This window comes from Pituophis catenifer, unplaced genomic scaffold, assembly GCF_029215685.1.
Source record: "Pituophis catenifer annectens isolate HBS135680 unplaced genomic scaffold, rPitCat1.0.hap2 SCAF_6, whole genome shotgun sequence".
NCBI classification, from domain to species: domain Eukaryota; kingdom Metazoa; phylum Chordata; class Lepidosauria; order Squamata; family Colubridae; genus Pituophis; species Pituophis catenifer.
Window position 1 is genome coordinate 49,680,502 of NW_027256886.1, and position 25,543 is coordinate 49,706,044.

The window sequence follows — 25,543 nt, forward strand, 5'->3', positions numbered from 1 at the left end:
ATCCCTGTATTATATATGTCATTTGGGAGTGGGGGCTTGAATACCCTAACCCAAGGCCTGAAGGAAGAGCCATGTTTTTTCACCATGCTTGAAGATGGGCAGATGGGAGCTCAGCACATTTCTGGGAAAGCTGTCCAGAGTGCATGTACTATATAGTGGGGACTTGCTTTTTAGGCCTAGATGACATTGCATGTTCAGTGTCTGATCTAAGAAAATGGGCTTATGCTATAGTGGCAGAAGAATGGCTATTGATATTCTTTTTATTTTGTTTTTATCTGTTTTTGCTTAAGATATCTATGTTGCCACTGAGTTCAATTGGACATCCTAAATACAAAGGGACTCAAAATGCTTACCACCCCATCTTAAAAGATGTGAAGCACATGGGAAAAGCACTGAGCATCCTGCAACACCTAATTTAGCTATATTATGGTTCTGTACCTGATCTTGATCTAGGCTTGTGGGAGTGGAAGAATCTAAAACCATATTTAATTACAATCATATATAAAATATGAATTTGATATGATTTCCATTTAAGTATATATGCACAAGACTGTGCCCATAATTAATTAGATTCCCATGCAAATTAAAACTCTGTGATTTTAAAAAAGCCTGATGAGATTGCTTTGATGGTATATATAAATAACAAATGTCAGAAATGTTTAAGTAATGTCTAGTAGCTGACACAATTTTAAGGGCAAAATTCTTTTAAGGGTTGCTGAAAATGAACATATAGAATTGCTCACAAAGAATCTGACTTTGTTTTTGTTTTTTTCTGTCATTACCCATCATGGTTCATTTAGAAAGCTAATCAGGATTAGCCTTAGATAACACTTGAAAGAAGGATTCTCTAGAGAGGTATCCAACCTTGGCAACTTTTAAGACTTGCGGATTTCATCTCCCAGAATTCCCAAGCCACCCTGGTCTAGAAAATTTATGGCTAAAGAATATGCTAGCAAGACAGTAGAAAAACAAAAAAGGCAATGGCAAACAACTTTTATAACCGTTGTGTCCATGTAAGTTACTAAGAGATGAGTTTGGTTAAAAAGTAACTTTAATTTTATTTTAAACCTTAGATTTACAGAATGTGGCCCTTCCAAATTACAACTCCTGGCAACCTAAGACAGAGTGGCCAAGAGTGAGGGATGCTGGGAAATGTAGTGCTACAGATAATTTATTATTAAACCTTACGCTAGAACTTAACCAAACATTGACCATGCCATGTTATTACAATTCAACATAAATTAGGAAGGAGATACCAATTCTGATTGATTGAAATCTCCTTCCTAATTTATGGATTGTAATGACATGGCATGGTCAATCCCACAAATATACAGTATAAATGATGTAAACAATGGAAATGGAAAATCAAAATATGAAATCCAGCCTGGCAGTGCTGAAAAAAAAATCTCTGACACTGTTCAGTTTAGGGCTTGTCTGCTACTTCGTTTTGCCATCTTGTTTTTGGAATGTGGATGTTTATTGTACCTTTGTCTTTGGCCACACTAGTATAGCATATAATCAGATGAAGTGTATCTCAGCCCATTTTGCATGCTGAATAAGAGGCATTCTATTTGTAGTCTATGTGATACATGGGATGGTATTAGGAGCATCAATTTTTGAAACATTGAATATTTTATTCATTTAAATATAACAATATATATATCATCTTGTATAGATCAAAGCTATTTCATGTTTCAACGAAGTTTTAGCTTCACTGAATTTGGCCTTAAATTAAGACTATAATTATAAGAATATAATTTAAAAGATAAACATATACGGTAGTAAAGCTTGTGTATATTGTGCCAGGAGAAGAACAGACAATTGCATTTAAAATAATTGGGAAAATAAAAAAAAGTCCATTCATCTGAAACATTGTTGTTTATCAATGCAAACAAACAGACCAGAAAAATGATAAGGAGTTAAAATATATATACCAGCATGCCTAAACAAAGAGATTTATTTTACCAAATGATGAATCTGACTTTCATTGTATCCTGAAAAAAACTGTTGGAAGAAATACAAAATTATTGGCTCTTGGAGGCACAATTGAACCGCTTGACCTTCTGGAGGGCAAGTAGTAACATGATGACATTCAGAAGACTGAATTTTTTTAGCCCTTTTTGCTTTGGGTGAGGGTTAGAAAAGGAATACTGATAGATAATTTTCCCGCTAAATTTTTTTCACCATGATCTGAGATTTCTGCATGATCAGAAATTGGGTTGCTAGGATTCATCTTTAGTCCTGTGTAGTTTACATAGAACTTTGCTATATCCAACCAATATTTTGCTTAGGTATATATATACAACTTTGCAGATCTGGTTATTGTAGGTACAACCAAGTTAGGCCCAAACTACAGTTTGAGCTTTTGCAATCTGAAAGAGGCTGTCAAAATATGCTTTGCTGCTATGTATATTCACACTTTCTTTGCAAAGAAAGACATTCTCTGCCCCATTGTGGATTTATTATTCTGCAAATGACTAATCATGTTCCAGACAAAACAAGACTATTTTGTAGGTATAGCTGCAACACTATGAACTATTTTAATGGGAAAGGATTCAGTTTCAAAAATCTTCTAACCAACATTGGTAGATTGTCCAAATGCAAGAAAAAAACACAACTACAGTATTTCTATTTCATAGACATTATGTTATATCACTATATTTACAAGTTTAAAAAAACCTACACAATGCATGTTTTGATTAGGGGTAGCCTTCTGTGCCCTGTGATATCCAAGAAAAACTAATGTGACATATACATGTGGTATTTGCACATGGACAAAGTTATCTGTCCATGTACATGGGTACTGTCTTCCCAAGACAATACCTTCCAAATGTGTTGGATTTTAATTTTTAGAATCTCCACCCAGTAAACCATTAGTTGACATTGGTTGAAATCCGGCTAATGCATGGGATGTTTTGGGGGGAAAAGCCCAATGTGTTAATAAATAATAATGCTTGCTTGTGGATATTCTTTGAAGTATTTGGCAGGGCTCTTGAAAAATATAGTGCTTGAAAATACTTATAGCAGGGGTGAAATCCAGCAGGTTCTGACAGATTCTGGAGAACTGGTAGCGGAAATTTTGAGCAGTTCGGAGAACTGGTAGTGGAAATTTTGAGTAGTTCAGAGAACTGGCAAATACCAACCCTGGCTGGCCCCAGAGTAATGGAGATTTTGCAATATCCTTCCCCTGTCACGCCCACCAAGGAGTGGGGAGGGAATGGAGATTTTGTAGTATCCTTCCCCTGTCACGCCCACCAAGCCACGCCCACCAAGCCACACCCACAGAATGGGTAGTAAAAAAAATTGGATTTCACCACTGCTGTATAGTGCTTCCGAATACAATGCATGATAGGAATCATCCTCTTACAGAAATCCATGATTGCATAACTTTATGTTTGCACAACACAATAATAGAAGAGGTAGCTTATTAAATTTACAGGTTTATGTTGCACTTAATTCCCTCTGAAATCAATTAGGAGTTAAGACATGCCACTTTTGCTTTATTATTTCAAAGCAGCCTAAATCCAACTAACATAACTTACACTTTGCCTGAAATAAGATTTTTGTACTCTTGAATAAACTGAAGTAAAACATAAGGAAGTTGGCTCTATTTTATTTGTCTCAGTTTCAAGAGGGAGCAAGAAATTTTAAGATAGAATGAGACTAGAAAGTACAATATAGTGCCCATATAATTTACCAGTTTTTCACAGCAAAAGATTTTGAATATTTCGGAATCTGTCCTCTTTTCCTTTCTCTATCTGTTACGATGGTTATTGTGTCACACTGGTTCTTGCATTATCCCAGAAGTACACCCATTGATTTCCAAATAAAGTATATCTTACATCAGACTTATTGAATGGCTGTGCTAACAAATAATCACATTGATGCTGACAGTTACACTGCTTGTAGTTTCATTTGATCCTTAAATTCAACTGCCAATGGTAAAGCTAAGCAATAAGTTTCCAGTTAGATGAAATACAAAATCTGTGGATTAGACTGGGGACTTGAAAAGGCATTCTGGAAAAAGTGACAAATTATGTTAATAGTGTAGCCAAAATAACAACATTTTTTTTTAATTTGATTTATATGCCGGAGACTCAGGGCAGCTTACAATGCGTTAAGCAATAGCCTTCATTCTTTTGTATATTTTATACAAAGTCAGCTTATTGCCCCCACAAACTGGGTCCTCATTTCACCTACCTTAGAAAGGATGGAAGGCTGAGTCAACCTTGAGCCTTGGAGAGATTCGAACCAGCAGAAATTGCAGGCAGCTGTGTTAATAACAGGGTGCACTAAACCACATTGATATGTGCACAGTCATTAGGAATCAAGATTAATTCAAAGATGATTTCACTTTTGAGCAATAGATATCTAATGCAGGATTTACATGGATAGTAGAGTGAATTTTTATTTCAGTATAGTTTTCTTATTGTGAACCTGAGATTAGACACAAATAAATCAAATTACTTGCCAAATGTATATTTCTTAAAATTTACAGTTGCCCTGCAAAGCCATGGCTTTGCAATTGTGTGTACCATCTCCAAATATATGGTCAATGGCAAAGGATGATAGGAACTGTCCAATAACATGCAGAGAACCAGTGTTTTTCTGACCTGAATTTAAAGTTTTACAATTGTATTCATGCAAGATTTGAAAGTTTGATTAGTGCACTTCTGTAACCAATTCTTAAAACATCAAAGTTACAATATAATTGTTATAATTTATAATATTAAGAGTCAGGTGTTTTAAAGGTTCTCATAATTTTGACATGCCTGTTAAATGATTATAGACTGTTCAATGGTCTATAGCCGTGATGGCAAACCTATGGTACGTGTGCCACAGGTGCCAGACGGAGCCCTCTCTGCAGGCACGCGAGCTGTTGGCCAGCTCAGCTCCACCACGCATGCATGCATGCTTCCCACCAGCTAGCTGATTTTTGGGTCTCTGCCCTGTAAGTGGGAGATGCGAGCGCATGCGCGGGGGGGGCTACCTTTCTCCTCACTTTCTGCTGCTCGTGCCTTCCCAGATATCCGGAGATTCCCCTCCCAGTGCTGTTTTGGGAGGCGAGACTTTTCTCCTCTCCCAGTTGTTTGGGAAGCAAGGTTTTTTTCACCCCAGCACTGTTTTGGGATGTGACGCCAAAAGGGGGGGGCACGCTCGCATGCGCAGGGGGAAAGGGAGCGTGGTTGCACATGCACAGGGGGAGTTGTGTGTGCCTGCGCAGGAGGGATATTGCATTATGGGTGTGGGCATGCACGCACGCACAAACTTTTGGCACGCAAGGAAAAAAAGGTTAGCCATCACTGGTATATAATGATTTAGTGCATAATCTGGGACTATGGATAGTTCTGAAATACAATAATATGTGTTTAGAATACAAGATTGTGAGGAGGAGACAAATATAAGCCGCTAAAAATGTGACACTTTTTAAAACAGCACATCCCTCAATTTGGGCACTTTGCTGTTGAAAATTTGGAAATCAGTAGTATTATAGAACTTTATATTTAATGTTCGAAACGTCTTGTTAAAAATAACTGCTAAGTAAGGTAAACTTAATTTTCAACAGACTGACTAGACTGATGGACTGGAGGTTTTTTTACTAGAAAGTTCTAGGGAGAAGTGTGCATCAAACTTGACCAATCCCTAGTACAATTTGATCTTTCTTCAGACAATCCATGCCTATAGGAGATAAAACAAGTCACTATACAGAACTTGGTATCTTTGTAATTTATTTCAAAGTATTTGAAAATCTTCCCAGATTATATTTCTACATAAATAAATATGATTGACAAAGGGAATGGAGAGAGAAATGGAGTCAAGCAAATAGCAAATCTAGCTTCTACTGTAGGAGAAGGAAATGTTCATTAATCATGATGATTGGAATAAATCTTTTATCAAAAATAAAAGAGAAGTTTTTTAAGAGGAGGACATGGTTTTGCATTTTGGAAAGATCTGCAGTATTTCCAGTATTCAACAAACAATAAAAAGATAGAATAAACAATATTTTCAAACTCCCACATCTGCAAAGACTGCCTTTGAATAAAACACTTCAAACAAATACACATATTTACTGGTACTGCCTCACATTTGGAAGACTGCAAACTCTAAGTAGCAAATATCTTTACAAATATCCAATTCTGACCAAAAGATAACATTAAAACATTCCAAAACATTCCTTATTTTCAACTGAAATTGATAACCTACAATACCTGAAAATGCCATCCCATGCTGATCATTATATAAATAAAATGGCACACCTATACACAATGGTATACAATTAAAGTTTGATGGATAAGCCTATAGATAGCTCAAAGAAAATTTAAACAGGTAGTAGAATGGAATGAAATATACCGAAATGGACATGTTAGAAATATGAACAGGAAGTCCCATAACATTTTGGTTACAATATAGATTTCTAGAAATATTAAAATGAAACCCAGGATAACAGGTTGCTATGAAATAAAAATCAAGTAAAAGCCAGCATAATTACTGTATAGGATGATCACATACTATACCTCGGCAGCCTCTGAGCAAACTGGCCCAAACAAGGCAGAAATATTTTCTTTTTGAACTTGATTGATAAAAGCTTGGAGGGACTTCTTAGCATCACAACTGCAGTCACCATATACATACTCCAGTTTGTAGTAGTATAGATAAGATGGATCTGCATTGACTTTATTGATGGCAGTCTCAAAAGCTGAGGTTAACCTTTGCGCACTCAAAGGATGAGAGATATTGCAAGGAGCCTGAAAAGCTACTATGAGCTTGGACCTTTCGGTACCAAAGATTGTATTACAGGTACTCAAATATATAGTCAAAAGAACAAAAATGACTGAACCATAGTAAATGGAAAATGAATACTGTGAGTATTTGCTAAGGTACTGCTGCATCATGGCAAGAAATATTAAGACTCCTTCGCAGACCTCCATTGCTCTTTCTTTTATGTTGTTTATATTTATGATTTAAATTATGATATCAACACCTTTGTCATGCATCAAATGGTGCTAATTAACTGGATCCTTGATCACCATGGTAGCTAGTTTCCTTGCAATAGCACCCTTGTGTTTGGAGGAATAATTTACTGGAAAGTCCTGAATTTCTTGATATATATCAACAATTAATTTTTATCACTGCTGCTTTTCTTTTGCCTGAATTAGGTTGTGTTGAATTCACTTAGGTCTGCTTGCTTAAGCAAGCTTAATTATGACTTAGTATGATACAAAAAACAAGTCATTTTAAGTGACTTATATACAATATCATTTCAATTTTATGTACAGTTATTATTTCATAAATATTAGGGGAAACATGCGTTTGAAATCTCAGGTATAACATAAACAAAAGGTTTTCAGATACATGAATGATCCTCATACTGTCGCTAATAAATTTCTGATAGTAATACACCATTCAGCTATCTGCCTTGAAATCAAATTCAAATCAAACTCTGTGTGTGTGTGTGTGTGTGTGTGTGTGTGTGTGTGTGTGTGTGTGTGTGTGAGAGAGAGAGAGAGAGAGAGAGAGAGAGAGGGAGGGAGGGAGAGAGGGAGAGAGATGGGAAGGGGGGAGGGAGAGAGTCTTAGATAGGTTTGTCTTGCTTCTTGAATGAACTCTAACTTGAAATTTAATTTGTAATCAATATTACTGCTTACAACATCTTGTCTTTTCTGTGATCTTTTTCTGGATATTTTTCATATTAAACAAACTGAAAGAATGGGAAGTATAACATGACTATAGTTAGGTTAGCAAATTAAAATTGTTTGCTTTCCTTGATCACATACAATTTCTTAGGTGTGACATTTTATTTATAGCAGGAATAGGCAAACATAGGCAGACTGATCTGAAAAATTGAAAGTTTAGAGAAGTAGAAATAGTTTTTTAAAAAACTACTCAAAGGTAGCTCCATGTGTCATTTTGGTTCCTTGGGTCAACAATATGTCTAAGATTGAATTTAAGAACCTAGTCAGGTTTATAAATCAGAAGGAAGAAAAAAAAAAGGCCAGAAACTAAAAGCTAGGAAAACCTCACTTCGAAGAGATTTTACATTTGTTTGTTTGTTTGTTTATTGAATTTGTATAGCCATACATTTCACAGAAAGAAAGTCTGGGCTGCCTACATCAAACTAATAAAACAGCACATATATAAAACAGTCACTGTTAAAACACATAAATCAATATAAAAGATAAGTGTTCTAAAAACCAAATTTACAAAACTAGACAAAGAGAGAAAATCCAATTCCTTCCCTGGGAGCCCCAGGCCTTGTGATATAACCAGATATTGAGAGACTTCTAGAATGTCAGCAGGAATGGAATTAATTTAATGGGGGGGGGGCCGAGAATGTTCTATAAGACAAGCACTCTGGCAGAGAAGACCTGTAGCCTGAGACCCACGAAATGTATGTTCTTAGCTAAAGTGCCTAGTCTCCTTTGCCAAATCTAATGGAGCAGGCTGATGTAACTGAGAAGAGACATACCCTCAGATAACCTGATCTTGTGCCTTGAAGGGCTTTAGAGATTAAAACTAGCACTTGAATTGGATCTGGAAGCAAACTGGCAACTAACAGCAGATCATGAAGCACACATAATTGCTCAATGCTTCTGAATATTCCTCCAGGGCAGTCCCACGTAAAGCATATCACAGTAGTCCAATCTGGAGGTGACTAGAGCAGGACAGACTGTGAGCAGGACCTGCTGATCCAGGAATAGATGAAGTGGTGGGATTCTGCCGGTTTTAGGCTGGCTTCAGCAAGCGGCGCGCTGGATTCATCTTAGTGGTCCGCGAAATTTAAAATTATGAACTTGGTGGTCCCTGAGGTCTAAAAGGTTGGGGATCCCTGCTCTGGAGGATTTAAGTAGCTTAACTGTGCTTGCTTGCCAATACCAGAATTACAGAGTTGGAAGAGACCTTTGGAGGTCTTCTAGTCCAGTGATCTCCAACCTTGGAAACTTTCTCTGCCTGGACCTGATGCTTCCTGAGAGGCAGGGGGTCTCTCCGAATGGAACCCCCTCCCCAAAAGGCTGGCCCCAAAGCCCTAGCTCAGAGCTCTTCAAACTTGACAGCTTTAAGACTTGTGGACTTCAACTCCCAGAATTCTCTAGCCAGCATAGCTGGCTGGGGAATTCTGGGAGTTGAAGTCTGCCAGGCTTAAAGTTGCCAAGGTTGGAAATCTCTGGACTAGAAGATAAATGATGGCATAAATGATGACCGGTCAAAAGTGCGAGGACCTGTCAGAAATCACTTTTTTCAGCCCTCTGGGTAGTCCCTATGTGCATATGGACTACTCAGAGGGATGAAAAAGTTATTTTTGACCAGTCCTCATACTTTTGACCAGTCCTTGAACTTACGACTGTCCTCACATTTTACGTTTTGCGCCCTATCTTATCACCGTGGTGAAGAGAAGTAGTGGTGAAATGATTGTCACGGTTGTTAAGAATGCCACAACGGGCATAAATGTGAGGATGGTCATAAGTGCGAGGACCGGTCATAAGTGCGAGGATCAGTCAGAAATGACTTTTTTCAGCCCTCTGAGTAGTCCCTATGCACATAGCCACACCCACCCGGTCACATGATCAGATAGCCATGCCTACCCAGTCACATGATCAGCTAGCCACACCCACCCATTCACATGACCATCAAGCCACACCCCCAACTAAGCCACGCCCACAGAACCGGTTGTTAAAAAAATTGAATCCCACCACTGAACAGATGCAACTGGCACACAAAACAAAGCTGTGCAAAGGCTTCCTGGTATCTGGAACTGCTATCTGTTCATCTCTTCAGATTGCATATTGCAGTGCAACCCTATCCAGCACTAAAGTTGGCATAGTGCTAGAATCAGTGGGCCCCTAAACCCAGAGCCAGGCACTCTTGCCAGGGTTCAACTGAAGCCTGTTGTTTCCTATCAAGACTCTCACAGCCTCCAGGCACAGGTATAAGATATACACTTAATTCCTCAGAGGTAGAAATATAACATGTATCACGAGCATATTGATAGCTTTGCTTATTGGTGGCTTTGCTTATCTATGTATGCATGTATCATGTTCAAGGAAGAGGAAGGTTCAAGTTCCCCATTCAGTTAAGATTTCATTAATTGTTTGCAAAATATTTGAATGGTCTTTAGAAAACCAACGAAAAACAGAAAAATCAAAACCACCCAGGTAGATTGCCAATAGGATTCTACATGCAAAGATTGCTGTAATATTTTTCTCTGAAACTTTTAGATTTCCCTGAAATTTTTAGATTTTGTACATATTGCAGCAAGGGTTATTCAATTGCTCCATTTCTTGAATCTCTGACCCCAGTTTCTAATGAAAAATATATAAAACTTGCCCAGAAAAATGTGTATAATTCTGTTATTTTGTGAGTATATTGCTGAATAAAAGGGGAAAAAATCTTTCAAGTCAAATGAGAAGTGAATTAAAATATGACATTTGCTGTATTTTCAAACCCTTTGTTGGTTTTGCAACTATGCAGTCTATGAATTTAGCAAGTGTTTGCGCAAACTTTGCCTGTTTGCCAAGTGACACTTCATAGTAACTCATACTTCTCTCACTTTGATAGGCTAGGTCCTACCTTTGAACTTAACATGCTGCTTCAAAACAGCTATCATTTGCATTAAAGCAGATGGAACAATGATAACAAGGAGAGATTGGATATAAGAATCATTTATGAAATTATTAGACTTTAAACTTTGGTGCTGTGCTGGATACATTAAACTCAAATTTCCTCTTGATTCTGCAAGTGAAAAAGAGGTAAGCCAAGCAATTAAATTTCTTCTGTTTATAGAAATTATTAAATTAAATTATTGAAATAGTTATTTTTACTTAAAGGTTATGTGTGTGTGTGTGTGTGTGTGTGTGTGTGTGTATGTGTGTGTGTGTGTACATATGTGTGTATACTCTGCTTTGCTCTGCTCTGCTCTATTCTACTCTATCTTCATAGTACATTATAGTATATTATCGTATCATATTGTATATTAAAAAAAACCAAAGTATAACATACAGATTTTGTTTTGTGCCTTTGAGTTAGTTTTTACTCCTGGTGTCTCCTGGGACTAATCTTTGCAGTTTTCTTGGCAAGTTTTTTTCAGAAATAGTTTGTCTTGTACATGGTTTATTACTGATCTCGATTTAAATTTATTTTTCTTTATAAATTTAAAAAGAATTCAAGGGAGTCTTTGATGAGCGATTTGTTTATACATACCATTGGTTGTAAATAGCTGTAGTTAGCACTGAAAGTACCAATGTATTCAAAGGATTTGCATAAATACAAGTCCAAGAAGAGTCTTAAACTATTCTAATACTACAGTGGATTTTAACATGAGCATTAGAGCCACAGCTCTGCAAACTTATTGCTCATCAGATGTGCAAGTAATCATGTATGTATCTATGTATGATGCCATACAATAAGAATATAGGCAAAATACATCTCTCAGCATCTTGCCATTGGTCTCACCATTGGCTGGGCTGCTAGAATAGCAATAGCACGTATACTTATATACTGCTTCTTAGTGCTTTACAGCCCTCTCTAAGCAGCATATTACTCCCAGCAATCTGAGCCCTCATTTTACCTATCTTGGAAGGATAGAAAGCTGAGACAACCTTGAGCCGATGAGAATCAAACCGCTGGCAGTTGACAGAATTAGCCTGCAATACTGCATTCTAATCACTGCCCTACCATCACTCTAGAAACTGTAGTTTAGCAGTTACAATTTTAAGGATCAAGGCCTTAAGCATGTTAAGACTACTTTATCAGGATAGCATAAGTCCAGATGACTAATACATAGCAACAAAAAGATTTTTCTGTAGCATGATATCACACTATGGTCATCTGGATTTTGATACCCAGCTATGGTAACTTTGAATCTAACCATAATAAATGTTGATTTGTTTACATGGGTTCATGAATGGGCAAAAAATAGCTAGAGATAAGAATAATCAGAAAAGAACAATTTCCTTGTAAGTGATGCAGTGTTAAGAGTTTGTTGTTTGACCAACCTAACAGCAGGAGATAGAAAAGGTAGACAAGAAAGCCATATAAGAAAAGACTTTAATAAAGTGGCAATGCAAATAATTACTCTTTTAGCTGAAGGTAATTATCATCATCATAATTTCCTTTCTTCCTTTTTCATGTTACTGTTAAGTAACATGAAAACAGGCAGACTCTATTTTAGGCCTTATGTTTACAGTGGTCGAAGCTAATTCAATTTTATAGTACTGTTTAAATAGCATAAAACTAGGTTACTGCTTTCAACAATTGAAATCATGACAGAAGGGTAAAAATAGATAAAATAATCCTAATACACTCCAAAGTACCTTTCTAGGTTGTGAATTGTTGTTTAATTTATTGTTAGTATTAGTGTGCTGCTGTCAAAAGTACAGTAATTTACTATGACCATAATTATGGTTCCCAATCCTTGTAGAAAACAGAATTGTGCTTTTAACCAAAGTGTAAAAATAGGAAAATCTGAATATGGATATGTTTTTCTAAAACCATTTCCATGATGCCATAATTTGCCCTTTTAAAATATAATGAGGCCTCTAATTAAACAATTAACCATTTCTACTTTTTGATTTTGCCCATCAAGTTTTGTGTATTTTGGATTTTCCAGCACTGATTATCCTTTCTCCTATTTTTAATAGCTTGGTAGGTAAATGTTGCATTTGCACTTTACTCTGTGCTAAAATGTAATTTCATTTTGATTTTGCATGATGTACGAACATATTGTGATTTATAACAGTAGTGCACAGCTTAGTTTGATGTGATGACCATATTGGTTCAGCCAAAATGCTGTGGTGAACAAATAATAACTTAACTTGAATGCAGCTTTTAGGAGATAATGACAGGATAAATTTTATTTTCAATATGTGCATATGTTCCTATCTCAGATACAAGAGTAGAGTTATTGGGACATGAGATCAAATGAAGATCTTATGTTCACCTTAACTCAGCATAACTTTAATTAAATACTTCTGCAGCATAAACAGAAATAAATTATGTTATGTAAAATTAAAACTATGACAGCTCACTGTTAAACACAATATGATTAACTTCTGAGTAAGTACTAATAAAATAGTGTGTACCATAGCTAAAATAAAATTTTAGGATTTTTAAGTACCAAATTCAGAACAGTTCATATTCAGCATTGTTTTCCTTATAAAGACTGAAATTTTAATGAAAAAAAATGGGGATAAAAAATTAAATTTTTACAGGGAAAAATCTGACCTATCAGCAATTCACTTCATTTTCTGACACTTTTTATCTAAATATAGGTACTAGAATTCTTCACTTTCTAATACATTACAGAGAACAGAAGACAGTTTAATATTACATATTTGCAGAAATCAGTCGTACAAAATTATTGCTCATCAGATGTGTAAATAGTATAACCTTGAGAACAGTTAGTCACTTCCTCATAGAGCAGCTGACTTTTACTGCAGCTGTTTTCAACACTTTCTTGATGTAACTATTATTTAAGGGTATGAGATGCAGTCTGCAGTCAGCTTATAGTGAATAGTGTCAGTTTGGTAAGTGGAATTTAATTTGATATTTATGAATAGGCAATTTTTTTCTCAAACATATATGCATGAAGTGACATTTCTGGAGGATTTTGTAGTATCAGAAGCAGTTAGTTTATAATTGTATATATCTAGTAACTTTTATGAGAATGTAATTTAAAACTCTTGCTGTTGGTTTTTATCACAGCTTTCTTTAATTTGGGCTATATTTAAATATTAAGCAAGGCTTGTTTTAACCTTATGTTCAATAAGCCATTATTATTAGGTTTATATCCAAAGCAGTTAAACTGGATATACAGATACAGTTAATGGACTGGATGGTTAACTCATCATACTAACTCCACCCCAAACATTGTGAAAGCTTATTGTGATTTTTTTGAACTCAATATAGTATCTAGTTGGATTAATTGCAAAATTCTCTCTTCATACTAAGCAATAATTTTGTTTGGTTTTGACTTTAATTTAGTTCTTCAAGGTGTAACTGTATAAGGTCTTGACTGGGGGAAAAAGTCCTACAAACTACGAAAGAAGAGGGGGTTTATTTATTTGAAATTTAGATCTTTCTACCTTTTCAGTGGTTCCTATTGGGTTTGTCTAGTCTGAGAGAGAGTCACATGTTAAAGTTTTTTCTGCTTTTAATGACTATTACTCAACAGTTAAGTATAGCATAGTGAAGCTTTAATGCTTCTTTAGTTCCAGCTTGAAAGGAAGGTAATTCAAACAAAATCGAGATTAGTACAAACTCATGTAAGTACTACCATATATCTGGTTTAGTATGAATTATCTTTAATTTTGGAGGGTATCTGGGATTCATTGCTTTTAGTGAATTAAAAATCTCCTAGCCTTTATTTGCATATTGTGCTGAAGCCTGATGCAGTTGACTTAGTTTTGGCTTAACACATATTTGAATCAAATAATTCTGCCTTTAATAAGCCATGATTAAAACAAACTGTGATTTAGCACTCTGTAATTCAAAGTGATGATGGATGATTCTCAGGATTGAGAAAATGCTTGACGTTTTAGTTCTTGATGAAATAGCATTCCACCTAAAATAATATAAGATAACCTTTATTGTCATTTTTTACTGTGGACACACTGGCAGATGTTAAAAATGACATTTTGTTGCCTGCTCTCAAAAGTGTACACATACATAATGTAGATATAGAAATGCTGCATACATATATATGTATATACCTACACCCTTACATATAGATACATATAAATAAAATAACATATGTGTAGTTTTCAGTTACTAAATTCATTCTTCTCAAAAGTGGCTTGTTTAGCTTTAGTAACATAATCCAAATTTTCTCATTAAGAAATCCATTTGTAGAAGAACTTCTTGGTATGCCCTATGTAAATTACAAAATCCTAACTTTTCCACAGGGCTCTTTTGCAACTAAAATTTGCTAAATTACTTTGAGCAGCAATAGTTAGCTTATTATTTTATTGCTTCCAGTCAGGTTTTAAGACACTCTTAATATATCGGTAGACATTGTTCCCATATTTCATCTTCCAATCATTGAGATTAGAACATATTAAATACCATACTTTAAATATGGCTAGTTACTAATTTATTTTCAAATCTAACAGAACTCTATTAGTTCATTTGCCAACAAATAGTTTTAATAAGAATTGTTTTTCTTAAAAGATGAAAAATCCTTTGAATTAGTCTTAGTTAATAATAAATAATTATTCTGTTACTTTAAGACTTAAATGATAAGAGTAGTTGTAAATTTACAACACTATGAACTTCAGAATTCCTCTTGCAATAATCGCCTTTCTGTTTACTGATAAATGGGCTTTGTGTACTAATGAGATGTGAGCACTTTTCAACATGTTAATAAATTAGTAACACTAAAGGGCAAAAGTCACAGTTTACAGAATCTTATGCAATGATTAAACTTCTTCTTTATCACTTGAAACTGTTTAAACTTAGGGCATTCCTTGTCATGCAAGTGATGGATGATCTTGAAAGTATTAACTTATGATCATTTAAACTCTCAGCAATTCCAAAGTAGCATTCTGATCTGGTTTTGTATTAGAGGATATTATACAAGTGGATCAGACTAATTCCCTTATAATGTATGACTACTATTATTATTATCACTATTATTACTACTTAGACAGCTTATATAGTACAGTGTAAGGAACTGGTCTCTCATTTTTTCTACCCAGTGCAGAACTTTAGTTTTCTTTCACTTAATTCTATCTTATTAATATTAGCCTACTATTCAAGCCTTTCTGGATCTTTTTAAATATTTGTATTTAATCTAAATTATCAGCCCACTCCTTACTTTACTGTCATTTGCAAACTTTAACCACTACTTCTTCACACAGGTCACCAATAAAAATGGTCAATAGGTTCAGGTCCATTCAGTGTTTTCCTCTGCATGGATGTGGAAACCTTAATCAATGCTCTTTGGATGTAGTAATTTGGTTCAAACTAATAGTAATATCATCTAGCCCATATCTTTTTATTTCATAAATGAGAATATTATGAACACTCTCTTGAATATTTTGCTGAGGCCTATCACTTTATCATAGTTTGGGTAATGAAACATCTGCAAGAAAACAATTAAGCTCAGAGAGCACCATCATTTCAATCCTGAGCTACAAATATTCTCCTTTATTGGACTTTTTTCCTATTTTATTTTTAAATTGGAGGTGGGGGGGTTTGAATTAGGCATATTAAACATTCTATTAAAGAACATGTGAACTTTTACAGTTCCTGATGAATAGCTACCAAATCTTTCTCCCATATATCTTATTAAGAAAATATACATGAAGAATGGACTATATTTCACAATATCAATTTTTATCCTGAAGGTTATCTGTGTTATCTGTGTTATCTGTCTAGCCCATGTTGGGATGTAATTACTGGGATCAAAGAAAATTGGAGTGCAGAAGTTATCTTTGGTGATAACTAATTGATATGCTTTATCAAATTAGTCAGGTTAGAAGTTGTTAGGCTTTTGTTTTTTAATGTGGCTGTGATTCTTTTTTTGAATGGGGAAAGAGATCAAATACCTTTCTATATTGTTTCCACCATTAAAAGTTTTTTGGCATTTGGATTTCCACTATTATTGCAAGTTGTGTAATAACTATTAAATTGAAAGCTAGTTTGTCTAAGCCAATAAAGGTAAAGGTTCCCCTTGCACATATGTGCTAGTCGTTCCCGACTCTAGGGGGCAGTGGTTCTCTGTTTCAAAGCCGAAGAGTCAGCGCTGTCCGAAGACGTCTCTGTGGTCATGTGGCTGGCATGACTAAATGCCAAAAGTGCATGGAATGCTGTTACCTCCCCACCAAAGGTGGTCTCTATTTTTCTACTTGCATTTTTTATGTGCTTTTGAACTGCTAGGTTGGCAGAAGCTGGGACAAGTAATGGGAGCTCACCCCGTTACGTGGCACTAGGGATTCGAACCACTGAACTACTGATCTTTTGATCGACAAGCTCAGCATCTTAGTCACTGAGCCACCGCATCCCTGTTGAGCCACCGTGTCATAGCTAATTATTATTCCATCTACTTCAAGAGAGAAAGCTTCTTGTATAATTAATTTTAACATGCTTTACTGCTAGGATACGATCTAACACATGTTGCTATTCTGGAAAATATTTGACTTTTTTCTCTTTCATTAAATCTGATTTTTGGACACTGCCTGGAAAAAAATCCCAGCAATTTTCTTGGCAAGGTTTTTCAGAAGTGGTTTGTCATTGTCTCCTTCCAATGACAGAGGGAAAGTGACTGGTCCAATGTCACCCATCTGGCTTTGTACCTAAGGCAGGTCTAGATTTCCCAGTTTCTAGCTTGATGCCTTAAAAGAGCCAATTGGTTCTATTTCGATTGAGCTTTCAGTCGCTTTCCAGTTCCGAACATTTATTGTCAATAATTTCCAAGGATTGAGCTATATTGATATGCTAGCTATTTGGCTGTCGAGTTCATCTTCATATTTATTCACAATAAAATTGTTTCACTTTAGGAACAGGAGTAGGAGGGTTTTCTCCATGAAAAACATGCTTGCAATCTTTTATGCTCAATTTTGCCTGATGAATTGCCCACTTTTATTAATAAAGCAAAATTGTTCTGAATCAGAATTCTAAAAACTTAAGGATTTGGGCATTGCAATTTTGAGCATGGGTCTGTATCTGCATACAAGCCATCTACTTAAGTATAAGGCAGAATGTAGGTCAGAGGAAAGTAAACCACAGAAATGACACATTTGAATATGAAATAGCTGAATTACAATCCATCAAGCAATTTGACTCCATTTCTTGTGTCGTGAACTAGAACAAAGGGCTTTTTTATTGCTAAATGTCATAATCAATTGATCATGTAAGAATGTTTGGGTAATCCCAAACTAGTTTTTGAACAGTCATTATTAAAGCTGATTATCACTGTACTTTATTTTTTTGTCTTCTTTGACTTTACTATTGATTGCATGTTTTCACACAAACACACACTGCACATTCTAAGCCTGCAAACAACTGAATCTGAAAAACATCCTGACTGAACTTTGTCTTTGTGAAGTAAAAACATCATTTGGTTAATACAGTTGAGGTAGTAACAAGACTGTATTGTTAAGTCAATTTAATTTCTGCAAGTCTTAATAAAAATACCTGTACTGTCTCATTACACTTTTGGAATGAAAAGACATGAAATACTGTAAATCTAGCCAATTAAAATTCCTCAGTTAAGTGAATAATTAGACTTAATCTTAAAATTCTTAGTGTAATGTTAGCTTAAAATGAGCTAATTATAAAACTTCTGAAATATGTTTACTCATATTTATATGTGAACAGTTCTCCAAATGGGTATGAAGTTTATCCTGAGGCATAACTAAAAATGAATTGTTCAAGTTGGAAAATCAGCTGCCTGCAAGAATAAAAGCCAGTTTCTAGTTTACAACATGTATTTTAGTTGTCTTAAAGTAAGCAATGATGAAGTATAAACACCTTTATTTTTAGGGTCTCTAGCTTCTCACGATTATTCTGGAACACATGTTTTTTTCATCTAGAAGTTAAAATGCAAGTGTTTCCAATGTATTGATTTGTGAAATGCCTTTTGCATCCCTGTAAATTTTTTTTTTTTTTGCAAATTATTTTGTGTTTGATCAGTAATAATTGAAGACTTGGGATCACAAATAGAAATGTTATTAATTTCTTTTGAGACTTGAGAATTGAGAATTTTCTAAATTCCCCCTGAAAAGCTTTTATGGACTTTAAAAACGAATCTTTTGAAATCCATAACATATCAAATTTACTTTGTCTTGCATGAGTGAAAATGTAAGGGTGGAAACGACAAATTTTTGAAGGGATGGATGTCTTGCAGAAGAAACTGTAAGCTTAATGAGAAAGCTTTAAACACTAGCTCAGTTTATTATCTTCCGCATTTATTGATAGCTGGATTTTCATATTCACTTTAATTTACTTTAGCAGTGGTATGTGTGTTTTTGTGAAGTAGAATGCAAGAGCTTACAGTAAGTATCAGGTCCTGAAGTACCATAGTTGTCATGTTTAACCTGCCTTCTAAGTAAAAGGCATTAACAGTATAGTCTGATTCTTAATTGTCCCCTTAAACGTTTTATTATTTTAATGGGATATAGGTAGGCAAAGATAGATGAAAATAACATGACCAATGAGCTACATAATAGTTTCAGACTGTTAATAAATAAATTGTTTGGCTTAATTAAAAATGCAATTTAAATGATTATGGCTATTATTACCTCTAGTTTGTAATGAATTTCTGTTTTCTGATCCCTCTTGTTTTAGGATTCAGCAGTCTGGCAGAAATAATTCATTACAATGATTTGGATACTTCAGCTCTTGTTTTCACCGCTCTCAACTCCAGCTTTGATTGGTCTTATTACTTTTGGAACAACAATTTTTCTATGGTTGATAACAAAACCCAAACCAATTGTAACGGCTGTTGACCTAAGCAACCAATCTATTGGCACTGAGGTAAAAGAAATGCTGAGTCTCTTTATAAGTGAATTTTGTGCTTCCTCCCATCAAATGTGGCTTTTCCATTAAAACTCTCAGTCTTTTTCCAAGGAAGTGATCACAGTGGGGACTTAGTCTGGTACTGGCTATATTTGTCAACTAAGTCAGAAAAACATGAACTCAGATTGGTTATGGGGTTTTGAAATGCATTTTCTATGGAGGTACAAATTAACAGTAATGATTCCTTGATGTAGGGAGGAGGTAGAAGAAGTTTACTTGTTCCTGAAGGAGAGCTTCTGTCTTATTACTTTGAGGATGCAAAGACTTTATATGAAGGATTCAGAAGAGGACGTTTTGCATCAGGTGAGTGGGGAATTAGTCCAGGGAACATTGAAACATCAAAATCGAATGATCTTTGATGTCTAGATACTTTCTATCCTGGTATTAATTTGAAGGGTTGGCCTTGCATCCTACCACAATTGAAATGGGTTCTGTAGCACTTTTCATTTTGTGGCATTAAGCAAAAGCTTAACAATAAAATGCTATGGAAGGACTCTTTTGCCATGTTAGTTTCTAGTTGCATGTGGGAAAAACAATTGATCCTGATCTTTCTAGGACATTTAGGGTTAGGGTTCAATATTTTTTGCGTTTGATTCTGAAACACAACTATGATCTGATGGAGGATTAGTTAATTAAACATTTCCCTGATTTCAGCTGTCCATGCACATAGCGCAAGATGCTTTTTTGATTTACAATAGTACTACGGAGAAGAACAAACATAGCATCTTCCCTGTTAATGTATCCTTTATTTATTTATTTGTATTCCACCTTTATTATTTTTACAAATAACTCAACGTAAAGAACATATCCAGCACATCTTACTCCTCAGATTTCCCCCAGAACAACCCTACCCTGTGAGAAGTGGGATGGGCTGAGAAAGAGTGACTGGCTTAGCCATGAAAGCCTTCAACAGATAATTTATTTCTTTGGTTCCATTTCATTGGCCAAAGAGTACTTAGTGTTGCCCTGCTGTGCTTAAATATATCAAAATACCAAGGTTCAGTGACTTCATGCTTTTTATTCTCTCTTAATTAAGGCTTTTCATTATTTAACTATAGAACAGAAAAGCTATTGAAATATTTATAATAAGTAATGGCTCTTGAAATGTCTTTATATTTTAAAAAAAGTCTCTAATCAACATTCAAACAGGGTAAAATAGAATTCCTTGAATGGAAATATATTCCTGTACATTTAAACTAAAATGTTTAATACTACAGATAAACCACTGTTAATCCTTGCACTTTAAAAGAACTGCTTAGCAGCTACTATATATGAAATTTTATTGAAAATTCCATTAAATTAAGCACACTGACATTCCTTAAGCACACATTTTTCTTTTTGCAGAAAATGGTCCTTGCTTAGGCTATCGAAAACCAAAGCAACCGTACCAGTGGCTATCTTATCAACAGGTTGGTTCTAGAGAAATGTGTATGAAGTATCCAAACATTTTGCAAATATGAAGAACAATCAATTTTCACTTCTGTCTATAGGTCCTGGACAGAGCTGAATATTTGGGATCAGGCCTTTTGTACAAAGGATGTAAACCTTCATCGGACCACTTCATTGGCATCTTTGCTCAGAATAGGCCAGAGGTACCTTGTTGAACTATAATAGTTATCTGAACTAGTTAATTTAATTTAACAGCTACAATTGGGACTGGAATTTCAGTTGGTAAGTGATGTGGTCACTAAGCAAGTTCATCACCATGACTGGGCCCAACCATGGTCATTACCTGACTAATACAGTCAATAAGAGAATGAGGCTTCCCCGATTTATTTTGTTTGTTGGAAAACATCTAGGAAGGCCACAAATTACAATCATATGACTGTGCAATGCTGTAACCATCATAAAAGTTAGCCACTTGCCAAGTACTCACAATGGGTAGTACAACAGTTGTAATATTGAGGATAGGTGATAAATTACTTTTTCTCAGGTTGTCATAACTTTGAACTGTTGCTAAATGAGTGGTTGTAAGTTGAGGACTACCTGTACAATATATGAACACAACTGACTGAATTCTTGGCATTCTCATAGCATATCAGCTTTCCCTCCTAGGTAAAAACTGGACAGGAAACACAGCTAGATGAACTAATTCTACTATATTGTAAGGCTACATTAACAGAATCTTGGCAAGACAAAAAGTACAGACTTCCTGCTATCAATTTTAACTGCTTGATCCATTATTGTGGATCCTTCTTAAGCTTCTTCCTCTAACCACTGGGGACTCCAGCCACTGTTGACTGATTATTTTCTAAGGAGGGTGTCTTCCGCTCATTCCCCTGGGTCATCAGCACAATAAATGATATCCAATATATAGGATTTTCGTTCTCTACTATGCAGGGGTGGGTTTCAAAAACCGTTGCTACCGGTTCGCTTGTGGGTGCGTGCGCGTGATCCTTCTGCGCATGCACAGAAGCGTCCGGGCGGGTGGGCAGAGCCTCCTGCCGCCACCACCCGATCCAGGGTGAACTGGTAGCAACCCACCACTGCTACTATGTTTGAATTGTTATTGTTTAGTGTTGGATAAAATAATCCAAGTGAAATTGGAATTCTGACTATTTTGATAGAATTAATATGTGCTGTATAAAAGATTTTCTAAAGAGCCTTTATTATGTTTTGTTTAAAACAAGTGCTGCAGTTATAGGTATACTTTAATTATTAGCAGTTAGTTAAAACATAAAACCATAATGTAAACATTACTTAGTAGTAAGACAGAAGAATGATCAGCCTGCATGTAGAATGATATGTTATTTTTTTTCTGTTTTCCTGTATAGTGGGTCATCTCAGAGCTTGCCTGCTACACTTACTCAATGGTAGTAGTTCCCCTTTATGATACGTTGGGTGCAGAAGCAATTGTGTACATTGTCAATAAAGGTAAGACTTTTCCTCTTAATGGGGATTCATTCATTCATTCTTGGAGAAAATCCAGAAATGGAAACATTTGATTGCTGACCTTTCATTTCATCAAATTTCTCAAATGTTTTTAATACCAACGATTTATTGGAATAATAATAATAATAATAATAATAATAATAATAATAATAATAGTAATAATAATAATAATAATAATAATAATATACACAAAAATGACAGTATACACAGCAAACGAGATAACCATGCTGGATTTCATATCACAAATCACTAGTCAAACACTTCCCAAGTGTTTAGGACTGTGTGATGTATTGGTGGATTATGCGAGCAGATCCCAGTAAGGTGGCCTTCTGCAGCTGACCAATGGTGATCTTGTCAGCGCCAATTGTTTTTAAGTGTTTGCCTAGGTCTTTAGGCACAATACCCAGTGTGCTGAGTACCACTGGAACCACCTGCACTGGTTTATGCCAAAGTCTCTGCAATTCGATTCTCAAATCCTGATATCTGGTGACTTTTTCAAGTTGTTTCTTGTCAATTCTGCTGTCACCAGGTATGGCAATGTCGACGATCCACACTTTTTTCTTCTCCACAATTGGGATATCCGGAGTATTGTGTTCTAAAACTTTGTCAGTCTGTATTCGGAAGTCCCACGGTAGTTTCGCATGCTCATTTTCAACCACTTTTTCAGGCTTATGATCCCACCAGTTCTTTGCTACAGGCAGATGGTAGTTGTGACACAAGTTCCAGTGGACCATCTGAGCGACTGTGTTGTGACGTTGTTTGTAGTCAGTCTGAGCTATTGTCTTGCAACAATGGTTTCATCCGCTTCTTTGCAGAGTCTGCATTTGGCGTCATCAGCAGATTTTTCTATTCTACTTTGATTACATTTGTTCTGATGGCTTGTTCTTGGGCTGCAAGAATCAGGCCTTCTGTCTCTTTCTTCAATGTTCTGTTGGTCAGCCATAACCAGGTCTTTTCCTTATCTACTTTTCCTTGGATCTTTTCAAGAAACTGTCCATGCAGTGCTTTATTACACCAGTTGTCAGCCCGAGTTTGCATCACTGTTTTCTTATATTGATTCTTGGTTTGCTGCACTTTGAACAGCTTCCTCTTGTTGACCTCCATCAAAGCTGGTTCAACACTGTCTTTCACATAATCTGCCAGAGCATGCTTCTCTTCTTCAACTGTGTGCTTCACTTGCAAAAGTCCTCTGCCTCCTGCATTTATGGGCAAATATAGCCTGTCAACATCACTACGCGGGTGCAATGCATAGTGTATAGTCATCAGTTTTCTTGTTTTCCTATCCAGGCTGTCCAGCTCTGCCTGTATCTAGTTCACAATCCCAGCAGAATATCTGATGACGGGTATGGCCCAAGTATTTATAGCCCAGTTTGCTTTTTAGAAGTTTCCTGACCCTTTGTGTGTATTCACACAAAGGCCTGTGGCCTGTAGCTCACTTGTCAATGGATGCCCAAGTTCCCCAACACCCGACGTGGTCCTTGTTAACCCAGGCAATGACCGAGCCGGTATAGGCTTCATTTGGTTGTATTTCACCATGATTCATTGCATGGGTTGTTGGGTGCACTCAGTTCTGCTCCTCGGCTTAGACCTCTCTGGCATGGTTGGACCTTCTGGTAGTTTACACTACCGTCACCACAGCTCTCAGCTTCATTGGAGCAGTTAAGCCCCCTGCCACGTCAAGGCGGCACCCTTGGGATTGCCTGTTGAATGGCAGAATCAGGAATGGGGGGATAATGATGATGATGATGATGATTAATTTATTTTCATATATTGGATTTATACCCTACCTCTCTACAAGAGGTGTCCATGTGCTGCCATCTTCCTTTCTTCCCACAACAATACTATAAAGAAGATTGAGCTGAGAAACACTTAGAGTTACCTAATGAACTTCCATAGCTGATGATGGATGGCAACCTTGGTTTTCATGATTTTATGCCTTAACCAGTACACCCCAGAACCTAACCAGTATTTCCCAGAACCTAACTTTTTGCATAAGTAAATCTTGGCTCTGGAAAATTACTCCAGATTCATTCGTTTATTTATAACTTCGACAATGATATCTTTTAATATCAGTCCTGTTCAGCATGTTAGAAATAAGGCCAGGTTCAAGGCTTTTAGTAACTGAATCTGTGGAATAACAGCAAAAATAATAGATTCTGGAACTTCATTGAGCTTAATAAAGTCAGCATCACAATAGGATGAAATGAAAATTCAGTCTGAAGTAAAACTAATTGTTTTTTTAATTTCAGTGATTAGATGACTAATAATGCTTTACTTGTAAAAAAAAAACAACAATCACAATAATGAATCACAACTTAGCAACAAAGCTTGTTAAGGTTAATTGTACGGAAGGGGTCTCTCTTGGGATAAGTATATTCATAATGGGCTTCCTTTGCCAGTCTCGACAAGCTGGCTTGTCCCTTAATACATGCTGCAAGCTTCAGAAGATCACATAGTCCTTTCATAAAGCTATATAGAAGGAATATATTATAATAATTATTATTAATATTATTGTTGGGGGCAATATGCTGACTCTGTAAACCTCTTAAAGAGGGCCGTAAAGCACTGTGAAGTGGTATATAAGTCTAAGTGCTATTGCTATTAATACCTCTGTTAAGTTGGGTGAATGAGGACGCAGCAAGCCAGGCAGTGAGTGACAACAACTCTTTATTGTAGGGTGAGAATCCAGCGACTGACCAGGGGAAACAGCTCCCTTTATATACCTTGCAGCTGTGGTGGTCAGCCAATCAGCTGACGGTCAGTTAATTCAAACTGCCCACCCAAAATCTACATACATAACACCCTCCCTCTGCTATTTTCCTACATTAGACCAATCTAGGAGGGAATCTTAATAATGTTTATTTGAGAAGATAGAAAGATTTCCTCAGCAACTAGCACAGAGCTCTTAAAACAACATTTTGGGGCACTTGAACACATGTTTTGCTTCCTATATTTGGAAGGGATGATGAAATGAATATAGATTAGGACTAGGCAAAACCAAAGTTGTATCATCAACTCATATGGCCTTTTTGATGTCCTCTGATGCTATCAAAAGTAGGCTGCCAAATCCTGACAGCACAAGCTACAAAATAAAGTCTATCCAAAGTAGTTATTCAAACTGTTACAGAGACAAATAGCT

At 35.9% G+C, this 25,543-nt stretch overlaps 2 protein-coding genes across 2 annotated transcripts in view; one reads left to right on the forward strand and one right to left on the reverse strand.

The window, feature by feature from the left end:
- The window catches only part of LOC139318700 (guanylate cyclase 2G-like), a 48,649-nt gene extending 41,720 nt beyond the window's left edge, over positions 1 to 6,929 (reverse strand). The window contains exon 1 of the mRNA XM_070946283.1: positions 6,516 to 6,929. Within this exon, the coding sequence (XP_070802384.1) occupies positions 6,516 to 6,929 (414 nt within the window). The remainder of the gene's footprint in view (positions 1 to 6,515) is intronic.
- A 376-nt stretch (positions 6,930 to 7,305) lies between these two features.
- The window catches only part of ACSL5 (acyl-CoA synthetase long chain family member 5), a 38,283-nt gene continuing 20,045 nt past the window's right edge, over positions 7,306 to 25,543 (forward strand). Inside the window, exons 1-5 of the mRNA XM_070946284.1 lie at positions 7,306 to 7,323; positions 19,707 to 19,815; positions 20,857 to 20,921; positions 21,003 to 21,104; positions 22,287 to 22,386. Coding sequence (XP_070802385.1) covers positions 7,306 to 7,323; positions 19,707 to 19,815; positions 20,857 to 20,921; positions 21,003 to 21,104; positions 22,287 to 22,386 — 394 coding nt within the window. The remainder of the gene's footprint in view (positions 7,324 to 19,706; positions 19,816 to 20,856; positions 20,922 to 21,002; positions 21,105 to 22,286; positions 22,387 to 25,543) is intronic.